Raw genomic sequence first — 14,982 nt, forward strand, 5'->3', positions numbered from 1 at the left:
AAAAAAGTTTGATTTTTTCTTAGTCTCTTCATTCTCATTATATCCTTGTTTTACTACATCTCATCTCAAGACAATCCATTTCATTAATTGCTTGTTTTTTCATCTTCATTTTTCATATATTGATTTCCTTGTTCATTAAATCTTTTCAACCCTTACTACTTGTCTATGTCTTGTTGAAAAGATTTCTTGAACAATTCTTCTCAAGTTGTTTTTATTTAATCTATTTTTGGAAAATATTTTTTAAATAAGGGATCGACTATTACTTCACTATAGTTGACTATACCTAGTTAATTTTCATTTTTTAAAATCTTTAGTATCAAATTCATCCCTCTATTGGATATTCACTCTTTGAGCAAACGTTTCTAAAAATAACATATGTAGGTTTGTCAATATTATCAATATCCTGACTTGATAAAGTATCGATTAAGAAGAATATAGAAATAATGCTTTGACGTGAATAAGGATCTTATAATTATAACATTTCATAATTCATTTTGCAAAGCATATTTATTCCATGAAATTTATCTTTATAAATAAATAACAACAATTATGTATGAACTTTTAGATTAAGAAAGAATTTATTAATAAATGTAATGTAAAATATAACAATAATATATCTCTATGTCCAACGGATTTGTTATAGGACATACATTAACTCTATCACCCGTTGCCAATAATAAATTCAAAATAATCATTTTAGTATTTGTGTTGTATTAAAAAAAATAATTTTGAGCTTATATCGTTTAAATATTAGTTATTAATTAATATTAATATATGTATTTAGTAAAATCTCAGTCTAACTAAAATTCATTAATCCATTCATTATAATTCATAATATATTTTAATTGGATAAAGAAATCATTAGTGGCATGCTCATATTAGTTAAATTAAAAACGTTGCCTGGGTTTATTATGTTGTGTGAGTGTAGGACCTCAGTTTGGAGGAAAATTTGTGCTTTCTTCAAAACCAAGGTCTCTCCCATTTCTTCACTCGGTCCCTTTCCAAATGCGAAAATGGCATCACCCTCCAAACCCCCATCAGAACAACTGCTGAACAATTCCCACCAAACCAAAGTCTTGAAGTTCGCAATCCTCTCAAGGCTTCTCCTTTTAATCCTAACCCTCCTCTGGCGGACGCTTCTCACTCCATACGACACCTCCGCGCCCCTCAACCCCGCCTGCCTCAACAACCCTTCTCCCTCCCCTCCTTCTCCTCCACCTCTTCTTCCATCCCTTGCCTCCGCCATCGAAAACGGCGTCGTCTGGGACAGCGTTTTCTTCGTGCGGATCGCTCAGTGCGGGTATGAGTACGAGCAGTCCTATGCGTTTCTGCCCTTATTGCCGGCGTGCATTTTTATCTTATCACGCACAGGTTCGATAATTCATTACAAATGTGAAGAATAGGAGTGTAATTATTGACTTTCTTTTTTGATTTATTTTCTGTTACATTGCAGTTTTTGCGCCGGTGGTTTTGTTGATTGGTCATAGGGCGGTTTTGGCATTGTCTGGTTATGTTATTAGCAATGTTGCATTTATTTTCGCCGCAATTTACTTTTACAGGTGAATTTTTCCAGCTATTTGATACCCAAAATGTTTGGGTAGTCTTTTTATTTTATTATTGGTTTGCAAGGTACTAGTAAATAATTTTTTTATCAAATACAATTTTGGGGGAAAGAGGATTCAAAGGGATATGTCATACACGCACCTACCGTTGAGCAAAGTGCTCAGGTTCCACTAAATGTCAGATTTAATGCCACAATAATAGCACTTTAATTTGCAATTTTAGATTGTGTCTGTGCCTGTACCATCTTCTATAGTTTTTGACTTTATAATCAAGAAATATGTAACTGATAATTAACGTTTGCATCTTTGAAATTTTTGGGTGTTTCTAGATTCGCAAATTGGAGTAGACAGGCGATTTGTAGGTGGTTATAGAACTCAGTTTCTGACTCTTGTGTAATGGTGAGAATTAGTGTAATATAAATGTAAACGTTGTGTTGTTTTCCTGAAAGATTAATGGAAATTGACTTTGGAACTTACACAAAAATAAATAGTTTGATAACATGGCCGCAACTTCTTTTACCCAAATTTTAAGAAAGCAAAAGTCTGTCCTAGATGATGGTTGCTGTTATTGAAGTGCCAGAATTTTCTACCCAAAAAGCCTGTGCTTGTTTGAGCTTGGACCCTGTGATTTTGTAGCTTAGCCATAAGGCTCTTATTCATGGTATTTCTATTATTCCTCAATGAGAACTCTCATTGACCATACCAAGCTTTAACTTTGGCCACTTAAATGTTTTAATTATAGTGCAGACTTATGAGGATTTGACTAACATATTAATAGAAGCCATCGTGAATAGCATTGCTTTGATCGCTTTGTACTTCCCCTCTGTAATTGTGACTTTGAAGTGGTGGAGCTGGCATTTTTCTCTTTTTCTTTTTTTTTATGAGGTTATATGTTATAAGTAAAAATTACAATTATGATCAAATAAATTTTAGTGTATATCAAATAGTACATCTATGTTTGGTAATTGGAATGGTGAGAAATATGGGTATCTACTTGATTTAGCTATTGTAATGTGTAAGTACTAGCTTTTCTATTATTATTTTTATCTTAAAATCGATGAATTATTACACTTTCTCCTGTAGCATTAAGCCCTTTGTTTTATGATCAGAGATAGTTGTCAAAATTGTTATTACTTTTTCTTCTATTGTTACTTTGTATTCTACATTTGTAGAGAATGATAATGTTTTGCTTTAAAACTTATGATTGCTGTTCTCACACTTCTTGCTCTAACAGGCTTTCGGTTATTGTTTTGAAGGACCCTAATGCAGCACTGCAGGCTTCTGTTTTGTTTTGCTTCAATCCAGCTTCCATATTTTACTCATCAATGTATAGCTCTTATTTCTTTATTCTTACATTGATTTTCAAAGGATGAACTTAATTGTGGATTCTCTTTTCTGTGTGTTTGTGATTGCAGATATTCAGAGAGCTTATATGCTCTATTTTCAGTTGGTGGATTGTACTATTTAAAATCTCATGCAAATAATATTGCTGTGTTTTGGCTTGCTCTTTCTGGTTTTGCAAGATCTAATGGAGTGCTCAATGCTGGTTATTTTGGTTTTCAGACAATGCATCAGGCTTATGATGCTGCATTCCTGAAAAAGCGTGCTTTTGTAAGTGTGTTTTCTTTGGTTACCATGCTCTGTTTGCAGCCAGTGCTTATTTTCCTGCAAGGCTTCTTCATTAAAGCAAAGTTGAAAGGACTATATTTGAACTTCCATCATTTATCCTGTTTGATCAATGCATTTTACCAATTTTCTCTTTGTGTAACAAGTGCATTTGATTTTTTGGAAAGAAATATGTCCTCAACACGGACTATAGGTGTAGATGAGGCATAGATGTTGGAGATTCATATAATACTGTGCAGTTCTTTTTGAGAAAATAAGATAATTTTGCAGATTGATACTACTATAGTTTTCAACATAATGGCAATTGCTTCTAGACTTATTAATCAGCATCAAATATTGGATTTATTGACCTTCAATAAATGGAAGGGACATTAATCCTTGACATCTTAATTCAAAGGTTCTGTAGCTGACACTTAGTCAATATATCACTGTGTTTTTATGCAAACATGCCTTTTTTTTTATCATTTTTCTTATTTTAATTCTGAATGTGCACGACCATGTAGGAACCTAGCCATATGTGCCCTAGAAGTTGACATTCTACATTTCATGAGTCCATTGATTGAAAAGTACTAAATGATTTACCAACCTACTTAAACAAGCAATGTTCATTTCAATCATTCAATGACAGGAAGTTAAAGTTGGACAACCACAATACTTGCTGGTAGTCAGCTATTGGGATTGGGATTAAGCTCTTATCTATTTTTGTTAATAAGATAGTTATCTACTTTGTTAATAAGGTAGTTAGGTGACCAAAGACAGACTCTTATTTAAGTTTTAACACGTCTCCTCACGTGCAAGTTGAATGAATGTTTAGAAGAAAAGTGCGAGCTGAAGAAGCATTGCACATAAAGCCTCTTAGTAGGTGAGGAATTAATGAAAAGGGGCTAATGTTTATAGGATTCGAACTTGAGACCTCAGCTTTAGTACCATAATAATGAGATAGTTACGTGACTGATTATCTCAAAAGTTTAAGCTACTAGAAATGGATCTCTTTTAAAATCTAACTTCCAACAGTTTTATTTTTGATGATTTATAGTAACCCTTTAATGCATTTACTAGAAATATTTTTTTTGCTCATTGTAAAGTTGATCTTTTAACACTACTGTCTTCATCTCTTAGCAGTTCTATATGCTTCCCTAAATTTTAACTCCATGCTCATATTGACTTTGTATGCTGATTAAGAAGAAAATTTTGAGTTTGTGCTTGCGAAGTTACCAACTTTTTTTTCACACGCTTTAGTCTTTAGCAAAATAAAGTGCCTCAAAAGACAAATGAACAATCAAGGAAAATAAATCTTTTTCCCACTAATTATAATTGACTCTATGTATTATATTGGATTAGTCTGTGTAATTTAAGATCAAATTGTAAGTACAGTGAAAATGAGGAAATTTTAGGTATTCATTGATGTTTTCTTTGGTCTTCTTGTCCTTGTGACATGAATATCTTCTGTTTAATTACATGTTCCAACCAGGGCATTTGTAGGTCTTCTATTGACATGTCTAACATGTTTCCTTAATTTGTCCTCAATGAGCGTGGATCATATTAGAAGTGTCAAAGTAGCTATAATAGTTACTTAATCCCTCATTCGTTGATATTGAGCAAATTGGTAAAAATTTTGTTTTTTATGTATAGCATACAATTCTGCTCCAAAGTTGTAACTAGTTTATGGGAATGGATGGTTTCATAATTAATTTTCTATTTCCATGCTAGTTGGCATTGTGGATTCTTATAAGTGGAGCACTGCGCTGTATATGCGTTTTTGTTCCATTTATTACTTTTCAAGCATATGGCTACTACAATATATGTCTCAGACGTTCTTCAGATGAAATGAGGCCTTGGTGTAAAACAAGAATACCTTTGCTATACAATTACATTCAAAGTTATTACTGGTAAGTTCTTTTGCAGTTGGTCATAGTATTCCATTTATTCCATTTTGTTCATGCATGAGATGTTAATAATTCTCAGGTTTTCTATTTGCTAATTTAAATAATCCTGCTTATGGTAAACAAATATTTTATCTTTGGCATCTAGTATTTTACTTTCAAAATTGATAGGATTAGTATTTTGATGTGATTGCTTTTCAGACGCTTGCTTTTATATTTTACTTCTTTTCATATTTTTTATTTTTTATGCCAGGGGAGTGGGGTTCTTGAGATACTTCCAATTAAAACAATTGCCAAACTTTCTACTGGCATCTCCAATATTGTCTTTGGCAGTTTGCTCAATTATCTATTATGTGAAGTCACGACCTGAAATCGTTTTATCATTGGGTTTTCGAGCTTCAGTTGAGGAAAAAAGTTCCATGGCTGCGATTTTTTCTTTAAAGAAATCTCACAGATCAAACAGCCCCCAAATTTCAGAGAAATATTCTTCTAGGAGGCAAGGTATTACTTCCAAGAACAAAATGGCTGGTCGATTGTGGATTCTGCAACTTATGTCACTGCATGGTTGTTGATTTAACCTAGGTTGTGATGACTTTCACACTTAGCGGTCATTATAGTACCATGTTAAGCATGCCTATTTGTTTTTGTATGTGTACTCAACCTTTAACTATCTTCCTTGAAAGATAGTATGTTAAAAAATTTGTTGGAACAGTTACACCACCTGTTGAAGCAATTATTATCTTTGTGACAGAAAATCATAATCTTAAATTGAGGAAGATAACGAGCCAAGGAGTGGGTGCTGCTGAGTTCATAATAGATCGTGGATCATCAGAGAAGCTAGGATATGCATCTGCTTCTATTCTCCCATTTATCCTGCACTTGAGCTTCATGGTAGCCACAGCATTTTTTGTCATGCATGTCCAGGTCAGTTTCATTCTTTTTTCCTTGCTTCCTTGAAACTGCTTAAAACCACAATATGTTTACAAAAATTTAGTAACATTTTTGTAAGCATTAGATCAACCTCTTTCTCCAATTTTTCCTTCCCCCTTCCCACCTCTTTTAGATTCACTAGGGACTAAGATTGTTGTTGAAACTCCAATGGTATGTTTAGTATTTTGGTGGGACTTATATCTGAAATATCATGGTGAATCAGTGATACTTGGAATGAATCACTTTTGGTCTGTCATATTTGTTTAGAATCCTTAATGGACACAAGGAGGTCATGTTCAACACTGTTAATTTAAATCCTCTGATAAAGCTTGATTGTCTCTCCAAATTCTGTGGAAATATTACTTATGTCTATGTTTTCTTCGGTGCAATAGTAAGGTTGCTCCATTGAGACATGGCACTGTTTCAAGTAGTTGAAATAGATTCTTTACAAAGTAGGGGTGTTATGTGTGTGTGTTTGTATGCCTACATATATATATATATGTATGTATATAAATGTATGTACGTACTTATGTATCTATGTATATACAGAGAGAGGGGCAGGGAGATGTCCAATTTCATTGATGTAACAATTGATAATTTGCACCTTTTTGTAAATTTCTGGTGTAGCTAGTGGTTTAACGAACCAATTGTTGGATTTAACAATCCATTCACTTTTTTTTTATGCATGTAAGGTTTGCAAATTTATTTGATGGCTGTCTCACATGGATGAAGGCATTGTCTTTCATAGTATATATTTAACAATTAAAATTTGATATTGCCATAAATTTAGTTAAATAGGTTCAGTTAATTTGAAATTTGACATGTGTGATTGCTATGAGCATGGGATATAATGGTTGGATTATAAAAATGTAAATTGTACAAAGAGATATGAAAGGGTGTAATGGAAAGATCGTTACACAGATGCAAGTGAGCCCCTCCTATATATATTAATTGACACAAGCACAGGAAAACTTATTTCCTCTAAACCTTGGCTTCCTCTTGATAGGATTTTTATCCATAACTAGTTCAAGTTAAATAGTTTAGTTTATATAGTTACGAAAGTGTGGGACTATATATGAAAGAACAAAGACCAACATACTTTACTATATATTTTACATTTTAATTAAATAACTCAATTTTATAAATGACAACATATATCACATAAATAAAAAGGCATTTCATTCATATGTAATTTAAAATACAAATAATTCTTAAATTAGGTCATTTTCTTGTGTTCAAGTAGAATTAATTATTTATTAGTTTTACCATTTTAGCAACTTAAAAATTAGCAATGCTTTCTATAAATTTCAAACATGTTTACTACATCTCAAAATTACCAAATGTATTTTACAATTGTGAGAAGATCTAAATAGTAAATAAATGTTATCAAAATAAAAATACAAAACTTGAGAAAGTATTGCTAATTTTAAAGTTGGTAAAAAAATGAAAATACTTTATTTAATTTTACTCGAATGCAGGAGAATTAGCTAATTTATGATTTATTTGAGTTTTAGATTATACATGAATGAAAATTGTATTTCTATTTTTTGAAGTTGTGTGAAAGAAATTATTCTTTGGAGTACTATGATATATGTTGTCATTTACAAAATTGATTGATTTAATTAAATTCATAGTGAATTATGCATTTTGGTTTTAGTGTATTTTCATACATTATATTATTCTTTAATAATTATATAAATTGAACTACTTAATTTGAAAATGTCTTATCAAGAAAAAGCTAGTTTTAGAGTAAACAATTTGTGTTGTGGTTGTGTAATTTGCACTTAAAAGCTTGTTTATATATATATTTCATTTATGTCTATTCATCCCAACAAAACCAACTTTTCTCCATTTTATCTCCTGCTTTTCTTGGAGATCTTCCAATTGCCTTCAAAGTTGCTAAGCAATATTTGGACAACTGATGATATCAAGTGCTTCCTTTAGTGCTTAGTTTTTCTTTCTTTTATTATTATTACAATAAACAAAATACATGCGTATCAACTCTTAGTTGAGTTGAATTATTGAAGTTAAAGGCATCTTTTAGCCAATTTGAACTTTGTTCCTTACAACATTTTTTTTGGCATTAAGACCTAATTTGCTGTTATATTATTGATCGATGTTGGGTTTTGTTATTGTACTTTGATTGAATTGAATTAGGTTAAGTTATACTTTAATTTTTGAACAAAAAATAACACAGATGGAATATTTTATGGAAATTGTTCTTAAAATTTAACTACAGTAATGAAATATTCCATCTCCATTACTTTTGTCTGAAAATTAAATATGGTGGAAAAATTTAATGCAATTGAAGTTCAGTGACAATTTCAATATTGACGCATAGTAGAATAACAAATTTGTTTTTAAGCTTTTTTATGTTTTGTTTTCAAAAATAAAATTTTTCTCAAATCTTAAAAGCTTCTATTGTAACACCCCATATCCTAGTAAGCTAATTAATAAAGACCTCAAGGGGGATGTAAAGGTCAATTGAGGTCAAATAAGATATTTTGGAGCATAGAAAAATGAGGGAAATATTTTCAAATAAAATAATATTAAAATAATGCTACTTTGTTGAAGGTCGAATTTAATCATATTTCTATAAAGGAGGTGTCAATTAGTTAAGTTTGGCCAAAGTGGGGGAGAGTTAAAAAAAAAAATTTAAGAAAATGAAGTATTGGTGGGGCTCGTGTCGTTATAAAATAAAATGTAAATGAGCATATATATATATTTAAATATTATTGTGATAAATTGATGATATGCAAAATGGATATTTTGCATAAACATGTGCAAAGGAAGATTAATAGGAGATTTATAAAATTAAAAGAATTGTTAAAGGACTTAATTGAAAAGAAAAAAAAACATTGAGAGGTGAATTATAATTAATGAAATGTTGGAGGACCAAATGGAAATTTATGAAAAGTTTAAGAGACTAAATTATAGAGGATGAAAAGTTTGGAGGGTTAAATAGTAAATGAGGAAAAGTTTGAGTATCTATGTGCAATTTCGTCATTTTAAGTTGAGTGACTATTTAATGAATTTTTTGCATTATGGGAAGAAAAATGGAGGAGTAATGGCTGTCCATGCGTTAGGGATTTGATGAAAAAATTTGTTTGAGACCATGGGTGGTTTTACCCATAGTAATCTTTGAAATTCAAATGGCTAAGTAGGACTTGCGACTAAGCCATAAACTTACATGCATAAAGTCATGTTGTGTAAAGAAGCTTATCAAGTGAAATAGGAAAACCATAGTTTTAGAAAACTAGTACATGGTTTTAAGACAAGGAAAGTTGTTGCATGATGTTTGAATTGATGTGGAAGAAAAGAGTAATGATTACGTTGATGTGACAAAATTAAACAAGAAGGAAGAAATCCTTGGGAATTCGCCCATACAAGGAAAAAAAATGAGAGAAATTGCAAATGTAAGTGAAATGTAGCTGAAATGTAAGCGAAATGCAAATGAAATGAAATGAGATGAAATGAAAATGAAATGAAGATGAAATGAAAATAAAATGAATAGAAATGTTGCATGAATTTCCATTGGGTGGAGGTGGTGGCAAAAAGGAAAAGTGCAATCGTTACATAGCATTTGGTTTGAAAGAAAAAGAAGAAATTGAAAATTTATTACGAAAGCTTTCATACCTTGTTATATTCACCATTAGCAAAACAGAAAAGAAATGCTTAATTTTTACCTTATGGAATTCACCCCACCCTTGAGAGTAAAAATACTTGGCTATTCTTTTCCTTGAGTAACTTGAAAAGTTATTTCACTCTTATCAAGTTTCCACCATACTTGACTTCAAGATAAATCTAAGAGCTTTGAGGGTGGTCTTCTAAGGCGTTTTGATAGTGTTTGAGTATGGAGAAGAAAAGAGAAATGAAGAAGTTTAGTTGAAGGGGAATCATGAAGAAAAAAATTGTGCATCAATTTGCCATTTTTAGAAAGAACTTGTCCTTTTTTTCTTACAACCCAAACTACTCCATCATTCTTACAAGGGTTCAATGGCTTCATAAGAGTGATTAAGAGGTAAAATATTTGTTAAGGAGGTAAAGGTTTCATTTTTTATTTAAAATACATAAGAACAAACAGTTGAAAGTTTTAATTTGATTTACGGCGGTAAGCGAAAAGTTCGGTTTGAAAGGCTTGCTGGAGGTTGTGGTAATAGCGGTTTAAGCCATGAAGGTAAGAGACTTTGAGTTTTAAGTGTTAATTATTTACTATGGTTCTAATGCTGACAAGAGAATATAACAAGTTGGTTTGAAATGAATTTGGTTGAAATGTTATATGTTAGGGAGTTGAGAAAAAAAAAAAAAGAAGAATTAGCTATTGCATTTTTGAACAAGGTGTTGGAATTAAAAGATTTAATTGGGTCCTTCTGGCTCACCAATGTAAGTAGAATATATATGATGATTTGGAATGTAAAATGCAATATTGACATGTTAGGCACAAACAAGTATCAATTATTTGGAATTGAGTTGGATTATCGAATTTTGTAAAAATAGTATAAATTTATGCGTTTATGTTTGTGATCGTGGTGTGTTGAAACTTATATGCATTTTATGTTATTTTTGTGATTGTGGTGTGTTGAAATTGCATATAAATGCATTTATGAACTGCATAAATTTGAAATAATCCAACTCAATAAATGCATAAAGGGAAATTACATGTTTGTGATTGTGATGTGCTGAAATTGCAAATAAATGCATTTATGAATTGTATTGTTTCAACTTATTATATCTATGATCAAGCATGTTTTCACATACCAAATCATGTCTCAATAAAATGATTTCGTGTATACATACATAATTGGGTTTTATGATGATATTACATCATGTCTTGCATAAGATTTTTTGTGCACATAAATGGTTTTGATATGGATTTTACGAATTGCTTAAAGAAATTACCTTAAAATGGGACATTGATTTTATCCTTTAAATGACTGTATGATTTTGGATATTAAACCATGCTTAAAATATATAATTTTTTATGGAGATTTTGAAGCATTATTCTTACGAAACAACACGGTGTTTGAACTCTATGCCATGTGTAAGTAAAATGTGTTGTATTAATTATTTGAATTAAAGGTATGATACTTATTGTCTTGGTATAACTTGGTTTGAACGTGGAGATTGATGATTTGATTAGTGAGACACTCGATGGTAGACCTACTGTTAGATCAAACTATGTGACCTTTATGCATAAAGCATCCGTTAGCTAGCATGATTTATGTAAAGGGAAGAACTCCTGATGTAGTAAGCTGAATGTAAAGGGAGAACCCTAATATAGTAGGTTGAATTTAGGGAGAAGTGCCTCGAAGCATACGACATAGGGCAAAAAACCTAGGTTTATATTATGTGGCGAGATCACAAATTTTTATGATATGGCTAGGGTCATGGGTTAACGTATTTGGGAATACATATTGCGTGAGAGAGGACCCATGGGCTTAAGACCTACTTGAGATTGGTTTTCTCGTACTTGGTTTTGATTTCAGTTATGGTATGGTTATGGTATATGTAATTGTTTTTTCATATGGCCAGTGGTTGTTATATACACGGAGAAGCTTATATTTTCTAGTTAGTTACACACTTGAAAACCATTGTGTTCTTGCCAGGTGCATCATTTTTGTTATCTAAGCTAACATATGATTTGGGTTAATGCTATATATACATAATGGTTTTCAAAAGTGCATGTTACTTGTTTATAACTATAAAGATGATTTTATTACGATATAATTTTTTATATCGTATATTGTTTTATATTTGCAAGGTTGTCCCGTTTGATTATTGAGTTATTTGTCATTACTCTGATTTTTATTCAAATGTTCTTCTTTCATGCTTGTTTTCCGTCCTTACCTTGTTTACTGAGTTGATGATCACTGAATTTGTGAGACTCACCCCACTATTCTATTTTGCAAATAAGTGCTCGACTGTGTGCATTCGTTCTGAGGTTATTCTTTTACTATAGTGTAGGTAATGGTATCTCATAGTACCTTCTGTGTCATTCCGTTGCTAGAGGTCTTTTAAGTCTATTATGTGTTTGGGTTAGCCATGCCTAAGTAAATTATGAGAAATGAATTCTAAGTACCAAGTTTATGTATATTTTTTAAAAATATGTAAAACAAAGATGTTTCTAAGTATTTACGCGTTAAAAGGTAGCTTAGAACTTAACATCATTTAAATGTTTTAACGGTTGACAGGTAGCGACACGATTCTTGTCAGCGAGTCCTTCTGTTTATTGGTTTGCTTCATTACTGATGACTTGTCCTAGTATGAGTAAGAGATGGGGATATATGATATGGGCATACTGTTGCGCCTACATCCTTCTGGGTAGCTTGCTCTTCTCAAATTTCTACCCTTTCACTTAATGATGCAAGCCAATCCTCGCAATGAAGTTGTACCCCTCTGCAGCATCCCTTGATAGGTCTTTAGAGGCAATGAATGAGACAGGAGATTGCATGGGTGGCTCTTTGACTGGTCGATAGCTTCACGCAGATTGACCACTGGCAACCTTGTAACCAAAACATCTTCAATTGGACGATGAAAAGCAGCTCTGGATAATTATCCTTGTATGCTTCAATATTGAGAATAAAATAAAATAAAATAAAACTAGTTGATTTTGCTTTCTATGATTTGGTCATTTTTACATTTTACACAGGCCATCCAATACTTAGAAACATTTAAATAAACATTTAAATACTTAGAAACAATTAAAAAAGTAAAAAACATTTATACTTTTTTCTATGTATCTTACCATATATATGCTAATATAAGTATACTGTAAAATAACTCACAACATTTATATTAGTAAATAACATTAAGGGGTTCTGTTTCATATTAATTATATTATTATTGAGAACAATCAATTAAACATTTTAAGAGTTTACTTTGATATATAGTTAACAAAATGGAATATAAGATAGCATATGAAATTAGTACTTAAGCGTTTATATATTTTTGTTATTTATCACAAATTAATTGTTGATTGAGATTTTTTTAATTTTAAAATCCATTTATGATTTTACCAATTATACAATAACTTAGAACGAATGAAAAAAAATTAAAATAAGGAAGATAATAAAATACTTGTTATGAAATATAACTGAAAGAATAACTTTAAGAGAAATATAAGAGAAAGTATTTAGAAGAAGTAAAAAGATCTTATTTAAAAGTACATTTGCTAATGAAATGAAGGGCATATTTATATAGCAACAATCCCTTGAATCATAATCCTAATCTAATTTTATTTAAGAGTTTAAATCAGATTACATTTCTTGTATCTCACCTGTTTGGTTGTTTGACTTGATCTGCACTTCTTAAGTCGTAATATAATAGGCATTCACACATTTGTTCATAATACGCGCCTTTGAATGTCCATTGTATTAAGAATATGCCTCCTTAAAACTTTATTAGGAAAAAACCTCATGAGAAAAAAATCTGAGTGAAGTAAAAGAGTACATAAAGCTTTTGAAATACTGCTTCATTGAAAACTTTATTAAGAAAAACTCAATGAAAAAAACCTTGATGAAGGAAAAGAGTATAGTGCATATTTTACTCTCTTAATAACTGCATTATAAAGATTTTTTAAAATGATGCATTCCAATCTTTGTACCAGCTTTTCAAATGTTGCAATAGGAATGACTTCGGTGAACAAATCTGCTAGATTGTCACTGTAGATAGTCAATTTTAATTAATACTTATTCTTTAAAGGATTATTTTATCACGTAATATTATATAAAAAATAATAAAAATAGCCATTATAAGTTAAGCATTACTTCACACAGAACAACTAGAATAAGTGAAGCATTACTCCATGTCTTACCATTATTACAAGTAGAATAACTACTTCACATGGAATAACAATTTCACATAAATGATAGTGAAAATAATCCAGAATAAGTGGCAAGATTCATGGGTTACTTTCATACGGGGATGTTTCGGAGAGTTTGGCTTGATGGTTCAGATATGGAAGTAGTTAAGAGGTCGTTCTCTTAACATTTTCTTGTAGTACACGTGTTTCTTACTTTTACCTTATTCACTTGTACCTATTCACGTACAATTTCTTCTCTTGTACCTGTTCACGTACAGCTTTTCTTTATTAGCTCTTACTCGAGAACAAGTCTTATTAAATATAATTACTTCAATAGTCACATAATAAGTTTTTAACCATTACTCGACATTAACTCTCAATAATGGTTACCTAACATTAACACTCTCCTTAATAATATCATTTATTACGTATATTAAAGCATTTTCTTGTAATTGTTACTTTTGGCACTATGTATAGAGCCTTCCCAATTAAAAAAAAGACTTCTTTTTCACTTTCAGAACTACTTGACTCTCACACAAAGCTTCTCTTTCCAGCCTATTCTCACTTAAAGCACCTATTCTCTTATTGTTCTCTTTCACCTGCCACAATACTCAGTACTACAAGAACTGCTTCAATTTTCCTCTCCATCACTTCTAGTACATCCCGTACTTGTTTGCAACGCTTCCTCTTCTTATCACAAGAACCTCATTTACATTTTGGTGACTCCATCAGGGAAGAGTGATTGCATTAAGTAAGACTTTTACTACTACAATTTCTTGTTACTGAAAAAGATGGAGAGTTCCACTAGCAACCAAGATGCACCTATTCCTTCTTACATTCAGGATCTGATGAGAATGATCCAAGCTTTTCAAGAAAAGATATAAACATTGGAGGTCAATAATAGGCAAATGATGGGCACTATATCTCAACTCACATCCTCTACTACCAACACTTTTCAAGCCTAACCTGTGCACCTTAATGAGAATGCACCTGACGAAGTCACTCCTCTAGTTACAAACACTGAAGGGAATAGAGAAAATAGAGAAAGTGCAATTGATGTATTAGTTACTATAAACCCTAATCCAACCAATACCACTACTGCAATTACCCTAGTAACTACCTCTACTACAGTAATCTCATTTGCTCCTACTTAAGGATTTATGCCAATGGAGGAGCTCTA

The 14,982-nt window shown here is 31.4% G+C and overlaps 1 protein-coding gene across 1 annotated transcript; it reads left to right on the forward strand.

Moving 5' to 3' along the window:
* The first annotated feature begins 931 nt into the window (after positions 1-931).
* Positions 932-12,619, forward strand: LOC110412180 (transferases, transferring hexosyl groups). The gene is made up of 8 exons (XM_021422671.1): positions 932-1,371; positions 1,454-1,559; positions 2,797-2,889; positions 2,978-3,173; positions 4,899-5,077; positions 5,325-5,572; positions 5,823-5,995; positions 12,193-12,619. Exons 1-8 carry the CDS (start codon positions 1,014-1,016, stop codon positions 12,358-12,360), a joined length of 1,521 nt encoding a protein of 506 aa, XP_021278346.1. The 5' UTR covers positions 932-1,013; the 3' UTR covers positions 12,361-12,619.
* The last annotated feature ends 2,363 nt before the right edge of the window (positions 12,620-14,982 follow it).

The sequence above is a fragment of the Theobroma umbraticum genome, unplaced genomic scaffold (genome assembly GCF_002168275.2).
Source record: "Theobroma umbraticum cultivar Fairchild unplaced genomic scaffold, ASM216827v3 scaffold_95.0, whole genome shotgun sequence".
Taxonomy (NCBI): Eukaryota; Viridiplantae; Streptophyta; class Magnoliopsida; order Malvales; family Malvaceae; genus Theobroma; species Theobroma umbraticum.